At 37.9% G+C, this 23,957-nt stretch overlaps 1 protein-coding gene across 5 annotated transcripts in view; it reads left to right on the forward strand.

Moving 5' to 3' along the window:
- TTC3 (tetratricopeptide repeat domain 3) overlaps positions 1–23,957 on the forward strand; it is an 89,366-nt gene that overhangs the window by 58,975 nt on the left and 6,434 nt on the right. For 3 of the 5 annotated variants that reach the window (XM_074533884.1, XM_074533889.1, XM_074533892.1), the window contains 20 exons: positions 4,261–4,383; positions 4,511–4,612; positions 5,033–5,125; positions 5,360–5,424; positions 5,977–6,125; positions 7,181–7,492; positions 8,930–9,193; positions 9,390–9,436; positions 11,100–11,156; positions 12,158–12,234; positions 12,378–12,533; positions 13,092–13,923; positions 15,618–15,683; positions 16,845–16,994; positions 18,671–18,810; positions 19,425–19,493; positions 19,862–19,958; positions 21,334–21,434; positions 22,481–22,574; positions 23,195–23,293. In XM_074533884.1, the coding sequence (XP_074389985.1) occupies positions 4,261–4,383; positions 4,511–4,612; positions 5,033–5,125; positions 5,360–5,424; positions 5,977–6,125; positions 7,181–7,492; positions 8,930–9,193; positions 9,390–9,436; positions 11,100–11,156; positions 12,158–12,234; positions 12,378–12,533; positions 13,092–13,923; positions 15,618–15,683; positions 16,845–16,994; positions 18,671–18,810; positions 19,425–19,493; positions 19,862–19,958; positions 21,334–21,434; positions 22,481–22,574; positions 23,195–23,293 (3,093 nt within the window). The remainder of the gene's footprint in view (positions 1–4,260; positions 4,384–4,510; positions 4,613–5,032; positions 5,126–5,359; positions 5,425–5,976; positions 6,126–7,180; positions 7,493–8,929; positions 9,194–9,389; positions 9,437–11,099; positions 11,157–12,157; positions 12,235–12,377; positions 12,534–13,091; positions 13,924–15,617; positions 15,684–16,844; positions 16,995–18,670; positions 18,811–19,424; positions 19,494–19,861; positions 19,959–21,333; positions 21,435–22,480; positions 22,575–23,194; positions 23,294–23,957) is intronic. The other 2 variants (XM_074533891.1, XM_074533890.1) reach the window with 2 other exon arrangements.

The following is a 23,957-nucleotide window of genomic DNA, read 5'->3' on the forward strand; positions in this document are numbered from 1 at the left end:
CACAACAGAATTCTGGGGAGAACCAGTTCAAAATCTGAGCCGGCAGAACCGAGAAGTTTTAAATTTAAAACCAAAAGAGACTTTTGGTTAAATTTCTCAAAAGAGACCGAAATTTAAACCAGGAGACTTTGACCAGACAGTTCCTGGATAAAACATTGGGATTTATGTGGTAAAATTCCCTGTGTGACTGGGAAAATCTGGCACCAGGAGCTGCTCTGCACAGAGGCATTTTGGCACAGCTGAACTGGGAAGGTTTTTCATTTGGCCAAACTCCCCAGAAACTCAATTTTTGGGCTTTTTGCTATCAAAACCACCCTCAGGATTTCTCAGAGACAATCTGGGTGCATCCATCCATGGTCAGGGAGCTCTGGACAATGCAGATCCCTGCCAGGATTCATCAGGGCTCTGTTCTTGGTGGGTTCTTGGCTCACCATCCCATAATATGAAGCCCAGACCCACACACTAAAGCAGCACAGAACCTGAAAAATAGAAAACCTCAAACTTGAGGCAAAGTTTGTGGTAGAAACAGCATTTCTGGGCTTTTTGCTAATAAATCCCCCCTCAGGATTTCTCCATGGATCCATCCATCCATGGTCAGGGACAATGCAGATCCCTGCCAGCCTTATCAGGGCTCAGTTCTTGGTGTGTCCTTGGCTCACCATCCCATAATAAGAAGCCCAGACCCACCACTAAAGCAGCTCAGAATGTGAAAAATAGAAAAACTCAAACTTGAGGCAAAGTTTGTGGTAGAAACAGCATTTCTGGGCATTTTGCTATTAAATCCCCCCTCAGGATTTCTCCATGGATCCATCCATCCATGGTCAGGGAGCTCTGCACAATGCAGATCCCTGCCAGGCTTATCAGGGCTCTGTTCTTGGCTCACCATCCCATAATATGAAGCCCAGACCCCCACACTAAAGCAGCACAGAACCTGAAAAATAGAAAACCTCAAACTTGAGGCAAAGTTTGTGGTAGAAACAGCATTTCTGGGCTTTTTGCTGTTAAATCCCCCCTCAGGATTTCTCAGTGTGGATCCATCCATCCATGGTCAGGGACAATGCAGATCCCTGCCAGGCTTCATCAGGGTTCTGTTCTTGGTGTGTCCTTGGCTCACCATCCCATAATATGAAGCCCAGACCCACACACTAAAGCAGCACAGAATGTGAAAAATAGAAAAGCTCAAACTTGAGGCGGAATTTGTGGTAGAAACAGCATTTCTGAGTTTTTTGCTATTAAATCCCCCCCCCCCCTCAGGATTTCTCCATGGATCGATCCATCCATGGTCAGGGAGCTCTGCACAATGCAGATCCCTGCCAGGCTTCATCAGGGTTCTGTTCTTGGTGTGTCCTTGGCTCACCATCCCATAATATGAAGCCCAGACCCACACACTGAAGCAGCTCAGACCTGAAAAATAGAAAAACTCAAACTTGAGGCAAAATTTGTGGTAGAAACAGCATTTCTGGGCATTTTGCTATTAAATCCCCCCTCAGGATTTCTCAATGTGGATCCATCCATCCATGGTCAGGGACAATGCAGATCCCTGCCAGCCTTATCAGGGCTCTGTTCTTGGTGGATTCTTGGCTCACCATCCCATAATATGAAGCCCAGACCCACACACTGAAGCAGCACAGAATGGGAAAAACAGAAAACCACAAACTTGAGGCAAAATTTGTGGCAGAAACAGCATTTCTGGGCTTTTTGCTATTAAATCCCCCCTCAGGATTTCCCAGAGACAATGTGGATCCATCCATCCATGGTCAGGGACAATGCAGATCTCTGCCAGCCTTATCAGGGCTCTGTTCGTGGTGGGTCGTTGGCTCACCATCCCATAATATGAAGCCCAGAGCCACACACTAAAGCAGCTCAGACCTGAAAAATAGAAAAACTCAAACTTGAGGCAAAGTTTGTGGTAGAAACAGCATTTCTGGGCATTTTGCTATTAAATCCCCCCTCAGGATTTCTCAATGTGGATCCATCCATCCATGGTCAGGGACAATGCAGATCCCTGCCAGGCTTATCAGGGCTCTGTTCTTGGTGTGTCCTTGGCTCACCATTCCATAATATGAAGCCCAGACCCACACACTAAAGCAGCACAGAATGTGAAAAATGGAAAGGCTCAAACCTGCAGTTTGTGGTAGAAACAGCATTTCTGGGTTTTTTGCTGTTAAATCCCCCCTCAGGATTTCTCAATGTGGATCCACCCATCCATGGTCAGGGACAATGTAGATCCCTGCCAGGCTTCATCAGGGCTCTGTTCTTGGTGGGTTCTTGGCTCACCATCCCATAATATAAAGCCCAGAGCCACACACTAAAGCAGCTCAGACCTGAAAAATAGAAAAACTCAAACTTGAGGCAAAGTTTGTGGTAGAAGCAGCATTTCTGGGCTTTTTGCTATTAAATCCCCCCTCAGGATTTCTCCATGGATCGATCCATCCATGGTCAGGGAGCTCTGCACAATGCAGATCTCTGCCAGGCTTATCAGGGCTCTGTTCTTGGCTCACCATCCCATAATATGAAGTCCAGACCCCACACTAAAGCAGCACAGAATGTGAAAAATAGAAAAACTCAAACTTGAGGCAAAGTTTGTGGTAGAAACAGCATTTCTGGACTTTTTGCTATTAAATCCCCCCTCAGGGTTTCTCAATGTGGATCCACCCATCCATGGTCAGGGACAATGCAGATCCCTGCCAGCCTTATCAGGGCTCTGTTCTTGGTGTGTCCTTGGCTCACCATCCCATAATATGAAGCCCAGACCCCCACACTAAAGCAGCTCAGAACCTGAAAAATAGAAAACCTCAAACTTGAGGCAAAGTTTGTGGTAGAAACAGCATTTCTGGGCTTTTTGCTAATAAATCCCCCCTCAGGATTTCTCAATGTGGATTCATCCATCCATGGTCAGGGACAATGCAGATCCCTGCCAGCCTTATCAGGGCTCTGTTCTTGGCTCACCATCCCATAATATGAAGCCCAAACCCCCACACTGAAGCAGCTCAAAATCTGAAATACAAAAATGCTCAACCCTGAGGCGTCGTTTCCAGCCCTGCCCTGATCCCACATGGAATCTTTCCCTCAGGAATTTCCCTGGCACCCCTCCGTGCTGTCCCACCTTCCCTCAGCTTGGCCCTCAGCCCAGGTGCCACGTGAGGCGCTCTGGAAACGCTGGGGAATCTTCAGAAATCACCAAAAAAACCTCATTTTTTCCCAATAATCTGTTTAATCATTTGCACAATGATAAAAACCATTTGGACGATGGGACAGTGGCCCAGGAGAAACCTGAATTTTCTGGATGTGTGAGCTCTCAGCTGCCAGCACTTCCGGCAACCCCTGGAATATTTTGGCCATAAAAGGCCAATCTTGCCTGGTTTCCCTAAAAAACAGTTTATTTTACATTATTTTTTGGGATTAGTCACTGCTCTGCCTAGAGGGATGTGTTTCACTGCTGTCCCCAGGAGTTTGTGAGGAGAAGTTGAATTTTTCCTGCTTCTGTGCACTTAAATTCTGATTATTCTGTGTTTTCCAGATGGCTTTCAGGAATTACAGAAATTGAATTTTTTCCTGGTTCTGTGCACTTAAACTCTGATTATTCTGTGTTTTCCAGGTGGCTTTAAGGAATTATAGAAATTGAATTTTTCCTCGTTCTGTGCACTTAAACTCTGATTATTCTGTGTTTTCCAGATGGCTTTAAGGAATTATAGAAATTGAATTTTTTCTGGTTCTGTGCACTTAATTTTTCCTGGTGCGCTTAATTTTTCCTGGTTCTGTGCACTTTAACTCTGATTATTCTGTGTTTTCCAGATGGCTTTAAGGAATTATAGAAATTGAATTTTTTCCTGGTTCTGTGCTCTTTAACTCTGATTATTCTGTGTTTTCCAGGTGGCTTTAAGGAATTATAGAAATTGAATTTTTCCTGGTTCTGTGCTCTTTAATTCTGATTATTCTGTGTTTTCCAGATGGCTATAAGGAATTACAGAAATTGAATTTTTTCCTGGTGCTGTGCACTGAAACTCTGATTATTCTGTGTTTTCCAGGTGGCTTTAAGGAAATATAGAAATTGAATTTTTTCCTGGTTCTGTGCACTTTATCTCTGATTATTCTGTGTTTCCACATGGCTTTAAGGAATTATAGAAATTGAATTTTTCCTGGTTCTGTGCACTTAAACTCTGATTATTCTGTGTTTTCCAGATGGCTTTAAAGAATTACAGAAATTGAATTTTTTCCTGGTTCTGTGCTCTTTAACTCTGATTATTCTGTGTTTTCTAGATGGCTTTAAGGAATTATATTGAGGAATGTAAATTCCCCCCAGCGCCAGATGCTGTGTGTCGATATCAGCAGTGCCATGGCTACTCCAAAATCCAAATATATTTTACAGACCCAGACTTTAAGGTAAATTTTCAGTTTGAAAAGTAAAACTTGATCTATTTTCTGCCCCTTTTTATGTGATCTGCTAAGCTCAGCACTGCTTTTTGTTGTGGTTTTAATTAAAAATGTGCCATTTTTTTGCCATTTTTAGGGTTTTATACGTGTTATCTGCTGCCAGCAGTGTAGGGTGGAATTCCACATCAGCTGCTGGAAAAAGCTGAAAACAGCAAGCTACAGTGATAAAAATGATAAGGTGAGGCCTTTGCCACTCTGGAAATTTTAATTTTTTTTTTTAAGATCATTGAGATTTGTCAAGGAATTCCATAAAATTCAGCAGCCGGGGTAAAATGAAGGGAAATGTGGAATTCCTAAAATTATTCTGGAAGTTTTGGGTGTGAGGTTGGGAGTAAAAGAATAAAAAAATGCCACAGATTTTTTTCCATGATTTTTGATTTTCCATGATTTATGATTTTTGATTTTCCATGATTTTTTATTTCCCGTGATTTTTGATTTTCCATGATTTTTGATTTCCCATGATTTTTGATTTTCTGCCCATCCCAGGAAGAGTTTGGGGCTGTGTTTCCTTTGATCACCTCAAATTGAGGAATTAATTTGTGCAGGGGTAGAAACGAAGTGTGGATTTAAATTCCTTTGTTGTCCTTTTCTCCTGCAGGATTTCCTTAAGGAAATTTGTTTTACTCCTGATTGTAAAGGCCTTATTTCAAAAATAGTTATTTTCAGTCCTCCTGGCGTGGTAAAATGTGAAGTAAGTATTTCTGTTTTACGTGAAATTAATTGGAATGTGAAGGGGGATAAAGTGAAAATGAGAATAACTGCAAAAATAAAAAAAAAATTCAATAATCCTTCAGGAATAACTCCCAGAAAATTCTCCCCAGAATTGGCAATACTGACCTGAAACAAGCAGAAATTATTGTGTTTTTTTGGTTTTTTTTGTGCCATAACCCAAATTTAATTCCTGTCCTGTCCCTTGTTTTGGTAGTTTGAACAAAAAATCCCAAAACTGAAGGAACCACCAAGGGCCTGTATAAAACAGAAATGCACAAGGTAAGATTTGTCCTTTTTTAATGGATTTTAGAGCAAAGCAGGAGGCATTTTCCTGACTTTTTACAAATATTTTGGAAAGTTATCCTTGCTTTTTGATCAACCAAAAAAATCTGGTAAAATCCGTTATAATCCAGTGGTAAAAACCAAAAAAATCTGGTAAAATCCATTATAATCCAATGGTAAGAGCATTTATAGTTACTGATACTCAGATATTTCACATAACTCAGTTGGCAATTTTTTGGTCAATTAACCTTTAAATAACGAGGAATTAAGCTGAAAGGACAAACAAACCAGATTTTTAAAAATTAAATTAATAAAATGTTAATATTTGCTTGAAAATGCTGAGTTATAAATTAAGAGTATTGGAGCTGATACAAATTTAAACACCTTTAGTGGGAGTGAAAGTTGGTAAAACTTAAGAAAATCAATATTTTTATGAATTTTTGTGGTTTCTGCTCCTCAACAAAGACCACTTTTATTGGATTTGTACTTTCCAGTGTGATTTTTACATATTAATTAACTTTTGGCCTGGCACCATGTTGTTTTTTGCAGCCTCAGGAACATCAAAATAAAGCAAGAAAAGAAGAAATGGCGGAAAAGAGCACGAGAAGCAGCCAGGAATGCTGCCAGGAATTCTGTCAGGAATTCAGCTGAGGAAAAACAGGAGGGGAAGGAGCAGCCCCAGGGCAGCCAGCACAGGGGTGGGTGAAAATTGGGAATTTGGGGTGGATTTTCCATGGAATGTGGGTGAAAATTGGGAATTTGGGGTGGATTTTCCATGGAATGTGGGTGAAAATTGGGAATTTGGGGTGGATTTTCCATGGAATGTGGGTGAAAATTGGGAATTTGGGGCTGGATTTTCCATGGAATGTGGGAGAAAATGGGAATTTGGGGATGGATTTTCCATGGAATGTGGGAGAAAATGGGGATTTGGGGTGGATTCTGCATGGAAGGGTGGGAGAAAATTGGGATTTGGGCTGGATTCTCTATGGAATGTGGGAGAAAATGGGAATTTGGGGCTGGATTCTCCATGGAATGTGGGTGAAAATTGGGAATTTGGGATGGATTTTCCATGGAATGTGGGTGAAAATTGGGAATTTGGGGTGGATTCTCTATGGAAGGGTGGGAGTTGGAGGAGGATTCTGGGACTCTGATCCCATTTTCCATAAGATTCTTGAATTCAGAGTCAGCACAAAGCAGTGGGATCAGCATTCCCTGTGGATTTGTAAAATATTTATTATTTTTTTATTTTTATTTTTATGTTTATTTCATTTATTTCCTGTTTGTTTTCTTTTCAACCTTTGCTCTCTCCTTTTCTCTGGCTCATCTTTACTTGAAATCCTTGGAGCCACTGCAGTCACTGTCACCTCATCCTTAAATCTGGGCAGGGAGTTTGCTTCTTTAGACAAAAATTGAAATCAAATCAAATTGGAACAAATTCCTAATTCACAAAATGTATGGAAAAAAATAATTCTTTAAATCCTGTAATCAAATCAAATTGGAACAAATTCCTAATCCTCAGAATGTATGGAAAAAAACCAATTCTTTAAATCCTGTAATTCTCAGTGTAAAACAATTACAAACACCACTTAAATTATCTGTGCTTTCTGAGTTGGCTTTTGAGGCTTTTGAGGTTTTTGAGGTTTTTAAAGGTTTTGAGCTTTTTAAAGTAGCTTTTTTCGTTGGAATCGTGGTAAGGACAATGAAATCTTGCTGGTTTTGTGCTTTTTAAATGGGAACATTTTGACTTTTCCAGGAGCTGGCCAGGATTTATACGCCGGCGACCAAATCCTGCAGCACCTGCGGCGCAATGCCGAGAAGATCAAAGCCGCTGTGCCCGACCCTGCCGGGTTACTGAGGGAATTACTGGCCTGGGGGGTGATGGCAGAGCAGGATTTCAGCTCCTATTCCCAAATCCACGATTCCCAGGAGGTGCTGGAGCGGCTGCTGAGCTCCCTGATCCAGGAGAGGAGCCGGGTGCAGAGCCGCAGCTTCCTGCACGTGCTGAGCCGGCTCCCAGGGGTGGAGGGCAAAGTGCACAAGTGGCTGCAGCACCTGGATCAGCGGGGTGGGTTCTGGGCACGGGAAATTCTCATTTTTCCTCCTTTGAAACAGAAAAGTAAAACTTCTCCTCTTTGTCCTGTCCCTGGTTTCCAGAGGGAAATTTGACCTAGGTAGCTCAGGGGCTCGGCAGAGATTTGACGGAGAAAATTCACAGATTTAAAATTGGACTTGAAATTTCAGCATGGATTTAAATGCTGGTATTTGTGTCGATAATCTGGTTTTGGAGAGTAGATAATGGTGGGGTTTTGCCATGAAACTTGGAAATAATTTCGTGGTGGGTTTATCATTCTCCAACTCAGAGAGGTGGATGGCAAAGTGCACAAGTGGCTGCAGCACCTGGATCACCGCAGTGGGTTCTGGGCACAGCAAATTCTCATTTTTCCTCCTTTGAAACAGAAAAGTAAAACTTCTCCTCTTTGTCCTGTCCCTGGTTTTCAGAGGGGAACAAAACCAGGGTGACTCAGGGGCTCGGCAGAGAAAAATTCAATAATTTTTAGATGATCTTAAGATTCCAGAATGGGTTTAACTGCTGATGTTTGTAGCAATAATCTGATTTTGGAGAGTAGATAATGGTGGGGTTTTGCCATGAAACTTGGAAGGAATTTTGTGTTGGTGCTCTGCAGTTTCCTTTTGGGTTTATAATGGAAAAAAATTGGAATTTTGGGGTTTGGGGTTGTTCATTTTGCTTTGCACATCCATATCCTTCCAAGAATTGAATTCTATTCTATTCTATTCTATTCTATTCTATTCTATTCTATTCTATTCTATTCTATTCTGTTCTGTTCTGTTCTGTTCTGTTCCGTTCCATTCCATTCCATTCCATTCCATTCCATTCCATTCCATTCCATTCCATCTAATCCATTCCATTTTATTCCATCTTATTCCATCTTATTCCATTCCATTCCATTCCATTCCATTCCATTCCATTCCATTCCATTCCATTCCATTCCATTTTATTCCATTCCATTCTATCTAATCCATTCCATTCCATTCCATTCCATTCCATTCCATTCCATTCCATTCCATCCATTCCATTTAATCCATTTTATTCCATTCCATCCATTTAATTCTATTCCATTCCATTCCATTCCATTCCATTCCATTCCATTCCATTCCATTCCATTCCATTCCATCCCATCCCATCCCATCCCATCCCATCCCATCCCATCCCATCCCATCCCATCTGTTCCCAGAACAGATCCAAATCTTGTTGTTGTTATTATTATACAAATAACAATTCCTGAGAGTGGAATTTTTATCACCCCCCTTCCTCATTTTTTGTTTCCATTTTCAGGACACAAAAGCCCTCCCACCATCTGTACATTGAATTTCTACACCAAACTCTTGCCCTTTTGAAGACAAATACCACATTTGAAGCATTAAAAATGTCAAGCTGGAATGAAATATTGAGATTTTTTTTTTTATTTCCCATCTTTTCCAGGTCTGACAGCTACAAAAAACTTTCTCCATCAATACGGCCAAGTTCTGCAGGAGCTTGACTTTTCTATTTTAACCCCGCTGTGGAACCAGAGATATGGCAGTAAATTTGATAAGGTGGCAGCTGATGGGGAAAAGAAAGAAATTTGTGATTATTTCCTCGCCCCTCCCCTAGAGAAATCCCGGTGTTTTATATGGCTGTTGGAGGAAAACAGAGAACATTTCCCTCAGCTCCATCAGGCTTTAGATGAATTCTTTGATAAAATGGGTGAGTCACCAAAAGGATCAAACATTCCCAGCAAAAATTCATTTTTTATTGTGAATTTTTAGCATTAAATTTCTGCAGTTTGGTGGTGTTGGGTGAAGGATTAGAGCAATAATTCCTATGATTTCACAATTAAATCGTAAATTAATTAAAATATTCTTATTTCCATCAATCACCACGACTTTTGTCCTTCCCACAGATGATCCAACCATTATATTAAAGAAGCAGGGAAATGAGAATTTATCAGTAAGTGAATTTCATTTCTCTTTGGCCTCAGCTCACAAAGAACTTTTTGCTGTTTTAGAAAAGGAAATATTTTGCAGCCTGGTCCTTCAGACTTATTGGAATTTTAATCTATTTTACCCCCCTAGTCTTAAATTATCTGATATTTTAATTATTTAATAATAATTTTCCTAATCTATTTTACCTCCCTAGTCTTAAATTATTTGATAATAATTTTCCTGATCTACTTTACCTCCCTATTCTTAAATTATTTGATGTTTGAATTATTTAATAATAATTTTCCTAATCTCTTTTACCTCCCTATTCTTAAATTATCTGATATTTGAATTATTTAATAATAATTTTCCTAATCTTTTTTACCTCCCTATTCTTAAATTATTTGATATTTGAATTATTTAATAATAATTTTCCTAATCTATTTTACCTCCCTATTCTTAAATTATTTGATAATAATTTTCCTAATCTATTTTACCCCCCTAGTCTTAAATTATCTGATATTTGAATTATTTAATAATAATTTTCCTAATCTACTTTACCTCCGTATTCTTAAATTATTTGATATTTGAATTATTTAATAATAATTTTCCTAATCTATTTTACCTCCCTATTCTTAAATTATTTGATATTTGAATTATTTAATAATAATTTTCCAAGTGTAGATGGTAATGAAATGCAGAATTTTTAATGTACATGCTAAAGAAAGGCAAATTTTTAAAAATCTACACATTAAGTACATGCAGAATTTTAAATGTACATGTTAATAAAATGCGGAATTTTTAATGTGCACATTAATAAAATTCAGAATTTTTCATTTGTACGTTAATAAAATGAAGATATTTAAATGCACGCATTAATAAAATTCAGAATTTTTAATGTGCACTTTAACAAAATGCAGACTTTTTAATGCACATATTAAAAAATGCAGAATTTTAAAGTGTACATTAATAAAATGAAGAATTTTAAATGTCCATGTTAATAAAATGCAGATTTTTTTTAAATCTACACATTAATGAAATGAGAATTTTTAATATACATCTTAATGACATGCAGATTTTTAAAAAATCTACACATTAATTACTTGCAGAATTTTTAATGTACATGTTAATAAAATTCAGAATTTTTAATGTGCACTTTAACAAAATGCAGACTTTTTAATGCACATATTAAAAAATGCAGAATTTTAAAGTGTACATTAATAAAATGAAGAATTTTAAATGTAGGTGGTAATGAAATGCAGAAATTTTAATATAGATGACAAGGAGAGACAGAATTTTTAATGTACATCTTAATGAAATGCAGAATTTTAAATGTACATGTTAATAAAATGCAGAATTTTTAATGTGCATCTTAATGAAATCCAGATTTTTTTAAAATCTACACAGTTATTTACTTGCAGAATTTTTAATGCACACATGAATAAAATTCAGATTTTTAAACGTACACATTAATAAAATTCAGATTTTTTTTTTCATTTCATGAATTGGGGTAATCCAAGAATGAAATAAAAACCAGCACAAAAAAACTGGTTTTATTTCAGTATTATAATAATCTGTATTTATTCTGTTCTTGGGTAACCCCAATCCTGTTAAAGAATAATTCAAATTTCATTTGGAAAGCTGAAGCAACATTTGCCAATCCTGTGCCTTCATTTTCTTTTCTGTTTCAGAATAATGAAATCAAAGTTAAAAATAAAAACAGGAAGAAGAATTTGAAAGATTCAAAGGTCAGTAACTTTGGACCAAGCAGGTGCCATTTATTTATTGCTGAAAACCCACCTGAAATTAGGATTTTTTTAGAATTTCTGGCATTCAGGTGGATGGGAGCTGTTTTTGTAAATACTGAAGTGGCTTTTCCTGAAGTAAAATTAAGCTGTTAATATTGAAATTATATTGAATTTAATATTGAAATATTAAATATTGAAATAATATTGAAATTATACCATTTTGTTACAATTTATCACTATAAAAGCAAATTTTAAATTTATTTATGACTCACTTTGGCTCTGAATGGAAGCACCTTCCACTGGCTTAATTCTGTTGTGATTTTAATTTTCCATGTGGGAAGATGAGAATTGGGTTCAAAAATTCCATTTCATGCTCAGGAATGTTATTAATTATTGATTATTTTGTAGAGTTTATTGGAATATTATTCTGCCTGAATTTTCTGCTGCCTTTTGGAAGATTTTGCTTTATTGAAAACCTCATGCCCTCACCTCTTTATCATTTTTCTAGAATTTCAAGAATAAACTTCAGATTTTTTTCCTCAGGATTTATTATTCTGACTAGAGTGCATTTATTTGTGTATTTCTAAATTATTAGATAATAAAAATAAAGACAACTAAAATGTCTATAATGGTACAGACAGATATAATAACAACCAGAGTGACATGTGGAATTAGAGATAATTCCTGTTTGTGGTAAATTTAAAAGAAAGTGAATTAAATTTTGATGAAATTGGTTAAAAAAAGAGGGATCTGGGGCTGAATATCCCAATTTCTTTTTCCCAAATAAGTTCTGAAGAAGGAATTAATATGTTTAAATTAAGAATTAATTAAGCTGGGACTCAGCACTGATAATTTTACCTGGAAATTTTGCAGTTCATAATGAAGATGATGAATTTAAAGAACAAAATTCATTATAAATAAGTTACTCCTGGTCTTTGCAGTGGATTATTTTACACGAGTTTTTGTGAGGTGAAAACTAAAATAAATCTGGTTTTAATTAGTCTATTTTAGTATTATCCAGTGGAATTAGTACAGCACCACGAGAAGAAGAGAAGATATTTATAGAAGAAAATAATATGTGAGTATTTGATGATTTATTTATTTATTATTTATTTATTTGATATTTATTGCCCAAACTCCAAACTGCAGGAGGAGAATCCCTTAAAAACACCAAGGCTGGGTTAACTTGATTTTTTATTTTTTTTTTCTCTGATTTTTAAGGTACAGAGATTTTCCAAATGAAAATCCCTTTGGAGTCCCAGAACATCTCCAGGATCAACTGGAGGAATTCGAAGCTCGTTATAATATTGCAAATAGTAACAATTATCAGATTAATAATAATAATAATCCAGATCCAATCTCTGAGAATTTATATGAGTGAGTATAAATTTCTGTGTTTGGGAGCTTTGGGGGGTTGAATTTTACTTCATAATTTTAATAATTTTTGGGATTAATTGGAATCCTGGTGGGTGTGGTGTGATCCAATCTCTGAGAATTTAAATGAGTATCAATTTCTGTGTTTGGGAGCTTCGGGGGGTTGAATTTTTTCTTCATAATTTTAGTAATTTTTGGGATTAATTGGAATCCTGGTGGGTGTGGTGTGATCCAATCTCAGAATTTATATGAGTGAGTATCAATTTCTGTGTTTGGGAGCTTGGGGGGTTGAATTTTACTTCATAATTTTAATAATTTTTGGGATTAATTTGGAATCCTGGTGGGTGTGGTGTGATCCAATCTCTGAGAATTTAAATGAGTATCAATTTCTGTGTTTGGGAGCTTCAGGGGGTTGAATTTTACTTCATAATTTTAATAATTTTTGGGATTAATTGGAATCCTGGTGGGTGTGGCGTGTGTGTGAGGGAGCGGATTAAACGGGTCAAAGGAATGGATGGAAAAACTTCAATTAATTATAATAATTTTTTTTTTTTTTTTAAGTTATTTCTCTCAAATCTTGGAAGAACATGGCCCTCTGGAAATTAATAATAAATTGCTGATTGGGGAATATGAGAATTTCCCTGAGGAGACGCGGAAGGTGGTGGAAGACGGGGGCGGCCTGGAGGCCTTCCTGCTGAAATCCCTGCGCTTCCTCATGGTGGATAATCTGATAGGCCTGCAGAAGCACTCGGCCCTTTTTGAGGGAGATCCGAGCAGAAATGAGAATAAAGATAAAAATCCCACACCTGGGGAGTGCCAGGGGAATCCTGCCCACAGCAAGCTGCCCCTCAACCCCTACGCCCAGGAGTTCAAACCTCTCTCGTACCCCGTGGAGGCACCTGTGGCAGCAGCTCCTGATTTATCCGATTATCACACCCCACAATATTTCCCCTGCTCCTTCCCTGCTCCCTGCGCTCCTGGAAATCCTCTAGAAGACGAAAATATTGATTCCATGGAAAGCCAGGCTCCGTTTTCAGGTGTTTTACTGGAAGGCTTCCAGCCTGCAGGCCCGGCTGTGTTTTTACCTCAGAGCTCCTGGGGTTATCAGTATGGAATCTTGCCCCTGGCACAGGCTGGGCTCATTTATGCTGATCCTGCAGCTCCTGGGGAACACCTGCACTCAGCAATCCCCAGCCCGGAGCTCTTTGTGCCAGCTGAAATCCAGCAGTGCAAAGGCCCCTGGGGCCAATTGGAGAACTCGGATAAGAAGGATTCTGCTTTATCAAATGGCTCAGGTGAAGCTGAGGGTGATAAATGTGTTAAAAAGGAAAAAGGAAAGAAAAATAAAGGCAGGGTGAAGAGCAATCCTCACACAAGGATGGTGGCAGTGCAGGTAAGGAGTGGGGAAAACGCTGGGGGGATTTTATTGGTTATATTTGATAGGAGCAGCTGGGACAGTGGGAGGGGTCCCTGCCATGGCAGGGCTGGCACTGGGTGATCCCTAAAACCCCTCCCAGCCCAAACCACTCTGGCATTCTGGGATTCTCTGGCTGCTTTTCTGTCTGAGCCTGCGATTCCTTCTCCCCTCTGAGCACTTTGCTCACCCTGTGCCCAATCCCCACACCGGGCAAACCTCGTGCCGTGGCTGGTGTGGGTTTGGCCCATCCCATTCCTGGCCTGGTGAACTTGGGAAAATCCCTTGGAGAGCTGGATTCTGCCTCAGTCCCTGTCCCTCTGGCAGTGCCAGCACCCAGGGAATGGCTGCCGGTGCCAGAGGGCAGAGATGGGTGGGAATTGGGGAAAAATCCTTCCCTGGCAGGGTGGGGATGCCCAGAGCAGCTGGGGCTGCCCCTGATCCCTGGCAGTGCCCAAGGCCAGGGTGGGCACTGGCACAGTGGGAGGGGTCCCTGCCATGGCAGGGTGGGCACTGGGGGAGTTTTGGGACATCCTGTGCTGGCAGGAAAGGCTGGCACAGCTGGCATTGCTCACCTGCACAGGAGAAGCTTTGGGCTGAGCTCAGGGCGGCCTTGCAGGGCCTGGAGGAGCCCCAGGAAAGCTGGAGAGAGACAATTGCCAGGAGATGCAGGGACAGCACACAGGGAATGGCTGCACACTGAGAAATTACAGGTTTAGATCAGATATTGGGAACAATTTCCTGTCTGTGAGGGTGGGCAGGGCTGGGATGGAATTCCATCCCTGCATCCCTGGCAGTGCCCAAGGCCAGGCTGGGCACTGGCACAGGGGGAGGTGTCCCTGCCATGGGTGATTTTCAGGTCCCTTCCATGCCTAATGAAGGTTTGCACCTCCTTTCTCTCCCCAGGAGATTCCTGCTCAAAATCCCTGTTGTATCCCTGGTGTAGAGCTCTCCCATTGTTGTGTTTTCATCCCAAACTTACAGATTCCAGGCCCAGTTAATGAACTAAAATTAAACCTTTCCACATGGCAGGGCTGGCACTGGATGAATTTTTTAATGTCCCTTCCAACCCAAACCATTCCATGATTCCTGAGAACTTTCCGTTCCTGTGGTTACTCACTTTTCATTTGGAACTCCTCAGAGCTGCTCACTGAATTTTGATGTTCCTGAAGTTTTTGCAGCTCTTTTTTTCCCTGGGTATCACACAGGGAGCTGCTGCACAAACGTTTCAGCTTCACTTTGGAGATGAAGCAAAGTCATTCAGTGTCGTTATTTTTTTTCCTTTTGTGATGAGTTCAGGGATTTATTTTCATTTCCACAATATCTGAGGATTTGGATTTGTGGAGAAGAGGAGGCTCAGGGGGAACCTTCTCACTCTCTAGGAGGGTGAGACTCTTCCTGCAAAACTTCATTTTTCAGACATTTAAAGCATGGCTTTGTTTAAAGACCCACAGAACTCCCTGGAATTGCTCGTGGTCTATGAAATCAGGGAAAGAAAATAAAAAATTCCATTCAGAAACAGCTCCACAATGTTTTCCTACATCATTTCTAGGCCTGGATTAGAGTTGGATTTATAAAACCCTCAGTGAGGTACAAAAGCTCCAAACCGGAGCAGCTAATTTAGGAACTGAGAAGATTGTTAATCAAATTATATTTTTTTTTTTGTGTTCTAGGTAAATCAGGAAGTTGCTGATAGGGAAACCAATACTTTGCCTTTCCATCCATTTGAAAATCAACAGGTAAGTTCTTTGCATCCTGGTGTACGTTTCTCATGAGGGAGTTAAAGGAATGCCCAAAAACTGAATGGTCAAATGAAAGTTCTCTGAAAAAAAACAGTTTTTTTAATATTTTGGGTTGTTTGGCTGTTTTTGTGTTCTGTGATGTTCTTGGAAACATCACCCAGCCCCACAAGGAAATGATTTTTGGGCTTTGCTGTGATATCTGATATTTGTTCTGATTGTTTTTTGTTGAGTTTGTGAGGGGTCCCCAGCATGAAGGAGGAATTGAGAATCTGACTCCATGTTCTCAGAAGGCAGATTTATATTATATTATATTACATTACATTATATTATAGTACATTACATTATAGTACTTTATATTATAGTATGTATTATAGTATATTATATATTATATTATAGTATAATATATAATATATATTATATATTATAATATATATATTATAGTACATTATATTATAGTATAGTATGTATTATAGTATATTTTATATTATAATATAGTATAATATATATAATATATTATATATTATATATAATATATTATTATATTATATTATATTATATTATATTATATTATATTATATTATATTATATCATATCATAATTATGCTATACTAGAACTATATAAAAGAAGGAGAAAGGATACAGACAGAAGGTTTAACAAGAATGATCATGAAAAGTGATTGTGCTCAGAGTCCAACACAGCTGATGGTGATTGGTCATTAATTAAAAACAATTCGCATGAAACCAATCAAACACTCACCTGTTGGTAAACAATGGTTAAACCACATTCTAAAGCAGCCAACACAGGAGAAGCAATCAGATAACTATTGTTTTCATTTCTCTCTGAGGCTTCTCAGCTTCCCAGGAGAGAAATCCTGCCAAAAGGATTTTTCCAGAAAACGTGACAGTGACAGTTTCATTCTGAGCCATTCCGATATTGAATGTTTGAGGTGTTTCCTCCCTGAAACCCCAGATTTGAATATTCCATGTGGGGACATTCCAGAGTGCTGTCAATGGCGGGTTTATGGCTGTGGCAGGAGATAACAGTGAGCAGTGTGACCCTCGGGCTGGGAGCAGGCGTTGGTGGCGTTTGTGTCAGAGTTTGTGTCACAGTTTGTGTCGCAGTTTGTGTCACAGTTCCTGTCACCGGTCCCTTGGCAGGGTGACATCCTGCGCCTGCAGAAGGAGCACCGGGTGCTGCAGGAGCAGCTCCGCCAGGCCCAGCTGAAATCGGAGCAGTCCCAGAGCCGGAGCCGGGAGGAGATCTCAGCTCTGCAGGGGCTCCTGAGGAAAAGCATCGAGGAGAGCGAGGTGAGGGGTTCCCGTGGGCACAGCTGGGCAGGCCCAGTGTCCAGGGAGCACTCGGGAATTTGTTTTGTCGATTTAAAGTAGTTCTGATTCTTGGGAGAGCACTGAGGAGTGCTGGTAAATCTGAATTGTTTGGTTAAAATGTGTGAGAAGTCACAGTGAGGGTTATGGACTGTTTTACTGAGGAGTGTTATATTTATTGTTGATATATCTGTTGTTGATTTGTTTTTGTCCTCCTCGCCCCAGCCATTCCAGCATTCCTTGATTGATCCCTGATTTGGGGTTTTTAACAGTAATTATTAATTTATTTTGTAGATATGAGATAGTTCTTCTCATTCTTGTAAGAGTACTGAGGAGTGTTAGTAAATTTGAATTGTTTGGTTAAATTGTGTGAGAAGTCCCAGTGAGGGTTTTGTGTTTTGTGTAGTTGTAATATGAACTGTTTTACTGAGGAGTGTTATATTTATTGTTGATATCTTTATATCTCTTGTCGCTATATCTTTGTCCTCCTCGCCCCAGCCATTCCAGCATTCCCTGATTAATCCCTGATTTGGGATTTTTCACAGTAGTTAGGAATTTATTTTGTAGGTAAAATGTAGTTCTTCTGATTCTTGGGAGAGCACTGAGGAGTGTTAGTAAATTTGAATTGTTTGGTTAAAATGTGTGAGAAGTCACAGTGATGGTTTTGTGTTTTGTGTAGTTTTAGTATGAACTGTTTTACTGAGGAGTGTTATATTTATTGTTGATATGTTTTTGTCCTCCCCATTCCAGCATTCCCTGACTGATCCCTGATTCGGGATTTGTAGCAATAATTATTAATTTATTCTGTAGATATAAATGAATATTCCTGATCCATGCTTTAGGATTTGTAACAGTTAAATATGAATTTATTTTATAGATATTAGGTAGTTCTTCTAATGCTTGGGAGAGTACTTATGGCTGTTGGTAAATTTGAATTGTTGGACTGAAATATGTGAGAAATCTTAGCAATGTTTGTTTTTTTGTCTAATATATTGTAATATGAACTGTTTTACTGAGGTGTAATGTAAAGTTGTATGTTAGCTCTGGTTGTTTATTTTTGATATTTGTAGATATAAATATATATGTTTATATGTATAAAGATATCAATATATATTGATTTTTATATATCAATATATATCAAATATATGTATATGGTATATATATATCAAATATATATATTTATATGTATAAAGGACATTAAGTATTGCCTTAAAATGTATATGTATAAACATATCAATATATATTGATATTTATATATATCAAATATTTATATGTATATATATAATATATATAAATATATATAATTATATGTATAAAGGACATTAAGTATTGCCTTAAAATGTATATGTATAAACATATCAATATATATTGATATTTATATATCAATATATATCAAATATATATATTTATATGTATACGATATATATCTCAAATATATATATTTATATGTATAAAGGACATTAAGTATTGCCTTAAAACTTGTAAAATGTATTTTTGGTGTTTATCTTGTTTATTTATATTTATTGCAATGTAATATTAACAGTCGTTGTTGGTTTTGAGTTACTATTGGAGTATTTTAAGTCAGATTCAAATGCCCTCACTCTGCTCCAACTTTGACCTGAATAAACCCCAATTTCCAGAAATGAACTTTTTTCCAGGTGTCCCAGAATGAGCTGGATTGGTTCCACCAGGACTCGGAGGCACAGATGAGGAAATGGCAGCAGGAGAAGAAGGAGAACCGGGAGAATTTAAAGGCTCTGAAGGGCACAGCCAAAAAACACTCGGACACCAACGAGAGGTGCAGTGGAAATGGATTTACAGCCCCAATTTCAGGATTCTTCCAGGAAATTTGTGAAAGCAGCCATTATTAGGCTGCAATATGGCCATGGCCATTTATTTTGAATTTTTTGGCAAATGACAGGCAAACATCCAAAATAGCGTGGAGATAACGGATGGAAGTGATTTAGCACAAATTCTCCCGATCAGATTTGACAATTCCTTCTGTGTTTTAATTTCCTCTCTCAGTTTGCAGAGCCCAGACTTTGCTCCTTGAATGCCTTTGTGTTATTTTAATTGTTTTATCTTAATTTAATGTTTTATCTTAAATAGTTTGGGCCAGATCTCTCCTGCAAAATCCTCAGCCTGGTTTTATCCTCATCACTGCTTTATTAGCAATAAATTTAAATCTGTTTAGACTAGAATCCAGTTAGAATAGAATTTAGAATAGTTTGGGTTGGGATGGATCATTCAAAACCATTTATTTCCACTCCTCCCACTGTCCCAGGGCTGGGAATTCCATAATTCCTCAGGGATTAAACAAAATTAAACCCTCAGATTTTTATAGAGGAACGTGTCTCATATTTACCAATAAACTTTTCCACAATAAACTCAATTAATCTTTCATTCCTGTAGGTATTTGAAGAGCATTGAGGAGAAGGAAAAGCAATATAATGCAAGTGTAAAGACATTTCTGAAAGCCAGGTAAAACTCTGTCCCTCCCAGCAATATTTACATTTTTCTGCCTCACTCTGGGTAAAGGTTTAGGGCAAAAATCAACACTTTAACCCAAATTTAATTATAAAATTTTTTATTTAAAATTTATTTAATTTTAATAAATTTTATTTATATAAATAATAATTTTTTTATTTAAAATTTAATTATAAAAGCAAACTCTTAAGTTTGCTTTTACTTGCCATGAATAAATATTAATATTTAGAATAAATAAAATCATAATCTCATTCATTTCCCTTGATTACATGACACTGAGTAGCTGTAAAAAAACCCTAAAATAGCATAAATTATAAATACATGAATGTTACTCAAATATTTCATTTCTTTTCCTTTCACAGTAAGAAATTTGCTAATGAGAAAAGCAAATTGGAAGAGCTGATAAAAAAGAGTCAGAATGAGAGGCAGCAGTGTGAGAAAAGAGCTGTTGAAGCAGAGGTACCAAAAAACCCAAAAATTCCTTAAAAACCTGATTTTTTTTTTTAATCCTGTTTTTTATAGCTGGGGTTGTGCTGATGGAAGTGGGGAAATGATTTAAATAATATTGATTAAATATTGGAAATATCAGGGATGGAAATCCCACTTGGAAATTCCACAATTTAGGAACCACTGTGGGCATTTTGCATCCTCAAACTCGTGGTTAAATTCTTATTAAAACCTGATTGAAGGTTTTATCTCTTTTTTTCTTTATTTTTTAACTTTGTTTTGGTGGAGGTTTTTTGTATTTTTGTATTTTTATTGGGGTTTTTTTCTGTTTTGCTTTTTGGGGTTTTTTTGTGGTTTTGGGGGTGTTTTGTGTGGGGATTTTTTTTGGTTTTGGTTTGGTTTTTTTGGGGGGGTTTTGGGGTTTTTTTCTGGTTTTTTTGGGGGGTTTTTTGTGGTTTTGGGGTGGGGTTTTTTGGGATTTTTTTCTGGTTTGTTTTTTGGGGGGATTTTTTTGTGTTTTTGGGCTTTTTAGTTTTTGGGGTTTTTTTTGCTTTTGGCTTTTTGGAGGCTTGTTGTTTTGTTTTTTGGGGTTTTTTCTGTTTTGTTTTTTGGGGTTTTTTTGTGGTTTTTTTTTGTTTAGGGTTTTTTCCTGGTTTGTTTTTTGGGAGGATTTTTTTGTGTTCTTGGGGGTATTTGGGGTTTTTAGTTTTTGGGGTTTTTTTTATTTTGCTTTTGGCTTTTTGTAGTTTTTCTGTTTTGTTTTTTTGGGTTTTTTTGTGGTTTTGGGGGTGTTTTCTGTGGGGATTTTTGTTGTTGTTTTTGCTTTGGGGTTGTTTTGGTTTGGTTTTTTGGGTTATTTTTTTGTTGGGTTTTTTGTGTTTTTTTTGTTTGGGGTGGGGGTTTTTTGGGATTTTTTTCTGGTTTGTTTTTTGGGGGAATTTTTTTGTGTTCTTGGGGGTATTTGGGGTTTTTAGTTTTGGTTTTTTTCTATTTTGCTTTTGGCTTTTTGGAGGTTTTTTGTTTTGTTTTTTGGGGATTTTTTTGTGGTTTTGGGGGTGTTTTTGGGTTTTGGTTTTTTTTGTTGTTGTTTTTGTTTGGGGTTGTTTTAGTTTGGTTTTTTGGGGGGTTTTGGGGGTTTTTTCTGTTTTGTTTTTTGGGGTTTTTTGTGTATTTTTTTGTTTGGGGTTTTTTCCTGGTTTGTTTTTTGGGGGGATTTTTTTGTGTTTTTGTTTTTTTTTTTATTTTGCTTTTGGCTTTTTGGAGGTTTTTTTGTTTTGTTTTTTGGGGTTTTTTTATGCATTTTTTTTTATTTTTTCCTGGGTTTTTTTGGGAGCTGTTTGTTTGTTTGCTGGTTCTGTTTCATTATTTTTGCTCTGTTTGTGCCCAGGTGTCGGTGCTGCAGAGCTGGAAGGAAGCCGAGAGCTGGAGGCTCAGGGGCGCCATTGCCAAGGCCCAGGGAAACCTGCGGGTGCTGCGGGCGCTGGGCAGGTGCTGCCGCTGCTCCTCTCCTCATTATTCATTTTAATTATTTATTATATCGTATTTATTCTGGGTTCTGTAATTATATCAACTGTACTTTTTATTTTGTAGTATTATTATTGTTATTATTTGCACAGAGTTGGGGGTAAATAATATTGCCCTGAACAAAATTCAGCTGAAAAATTGATTCTTATCCTTGTGTCTTTCTGAGCTGGGAAAATCAGATTATCTGGGTAATAATAATAATTTAGTAGTAATAATAATAATAATAATAATAATAATAATAATAATAATAATAATAATAATAATAATAATAATAATAATAATAATAATATATAAATATAATAATAATTATTTAGTATAATAATAATAATTTTGTAGTAGTAGTAATAATAATGATAATTTCAGTTATTCCTGCCCAGTATCCCTGGGAAAGGGCTGTGGTGTAACTGATTGTAACCTGAAATCCCTTGAAAACTTGAACTGGGATTAATTGTTAATTATTTACTAAATATATATTTATATATTTATGTTTACCATGTATTTCTCTATTTATTATTTATTATATAGTATTTACTATACTTGAAAACTTGAACTGGGATTAATGTTTAATTATTTGCTAAATATATATTTTTATATTTATGTTTACCATATATTTCTCTATTTATTATTTACCATATAGTATTTACTATACTTGAAACTTGAACTGGGATTAATTGTTAATTATTTGCTAAATATATATTTATATATTTATGTTTACTATATTTTTCTCTATTTATTATTTACTATATAGTATTTACTATACTTGAAAACTTGAACTGGGATTAATTGTTAATTAATTACTATATAAGTTTTTTATAATCTGTCATGATATTAACTGTAGTTTTTATTTTATGTTGTTATATTGAATATATAGTATTTGTATGAAATGTAAATACTGATTTTAACCTGAAATCCCTTGAAAACTTTAACTGGGATTAAGTGTTGAATTAATTATTTTTAAATTAAAAATAATGGGAATTTTGGAGTTTAACTGGGAATCCTCAATGTTCCAGCAGCTCAGCTTCTGCAGCTCCTGTGTTGAAGTCCCAGATTGATTCCTGGGAAATATTTATATCAAATGTCAAGAAACAACTGGAAAAAGTCGAGGTAAAATTTCATTTCTCTCCAGCAGCTTCTCAGCTGAACTTTGGAAATGAAACCATTGAATAACTTTGGTTTGTAACACACCAGCAGCTTGTGCTCCAAATGCTGAGGGGAATTTTTATAATTACAAAAGAAAGAGGCAGTTTGGAGTCCAGGCTGGGAATTTCTAATGGACATATTAATTTTTTTAAATTAATAAATAAATTAATACATTTTAATTTTTAAAGGCAAAAATCCGCCCTTTATACACTTGCTTTAAAATTGGGTCCCCACCTGTAGAGGTTTTGGTTCGTTAGTTTGAAATTTTATGAATTTTAATATTTTATTTGATACTGATTTTGAAATTTTAATTTAATTTAAATTTAACTTAATTTTCATTTCATTTAAAGATTTTTGCATCACCTCCCTAGATTTGCTCCTATTCCAAACCGCTACGCCACGTTAACGAGTCTGTTATTTGTGTTGTTGACCTTTGGAAACCCATGGAGCTTCTTAAAAAAAAAAAAAAAAAAAAAAATCACAAAAAATTTGAAAACCCCAGGGAGAAGCTGGGTGTAAAATGTGATTTTTGGTGAGGAGGGAGCTCGGGCTGTGACTGATCGTTGCTGTTTTTCCTCCCGCAGGCCGAGTACGAGGAGAAGCTGGAGCAGGTGGGGAAGGGGGCCCGGGGCTGCCTCAGCAGAGTGGAGGTTGTGGATTTGCCGTGGCCCCAGGGCTTTGTGGTGAGTGCCCCACACAAACCCCACACCAACCCACACCAAGCCCACACCAACCCACACCAAGCCCACACCAACCCACACCAACCCACACCAAGCCCACACCAACCCACACCAACCCCACACCAACCCCACACCAACCCCACACCAACCCCACAGCAACCCCACACCAACCCACACCAACCCCACACCAACCCCACACCAACCCCACAGCAACCCCACACCAACCCACACCAACCCCACACCAACCCCACACCAACCCACACCAACCCCACACCAACCCCACAGCAAGCCCACACCAACCCACAGCAACCCCACAGCAACCCCACAGCAACCCCACACCAAGCCCACACCAACCCACAGCAACCCCACACCAACCCCACACCAACCCCACACCAACCCACAGCAACCCCACAGCAACCCCACAGCAACCCCACACCAAGCCCACACCAAGCCCACACCAACCCACAGCAACCCCACACCAACCCCACACCAACCCCACACCAACCCACAGCAACCCCACAGCAACCCCACACCAAGCCCACACCAACCCACACCAAGCCCACACCAACCCACACCAAGCCCACACCAACCCACAGCCCTGGGGGGTGCCAGGGCCCCAGGAGAGCCAGGCTGGGACACCCCAGGGTGGCTCTGGGACACCCCAAGG

The sequence above is a fragment of the Zonotrichia albicollis genome, chromosome 2, assembly GCF_047830755.1.
Source record: "Zonotrichia albicollis isolate bZonAlb1 chromosome 2, bZonAlb1.hap1, whole genome shotgun sequence".
Classification (NCBI taxonomy): domain Eukaryota; kingdom Metazoa; phylum Chordata; class Aves; order Passeriformes; family Passerellidae; genus Zonotrichia; species Zonotrichia albicollis.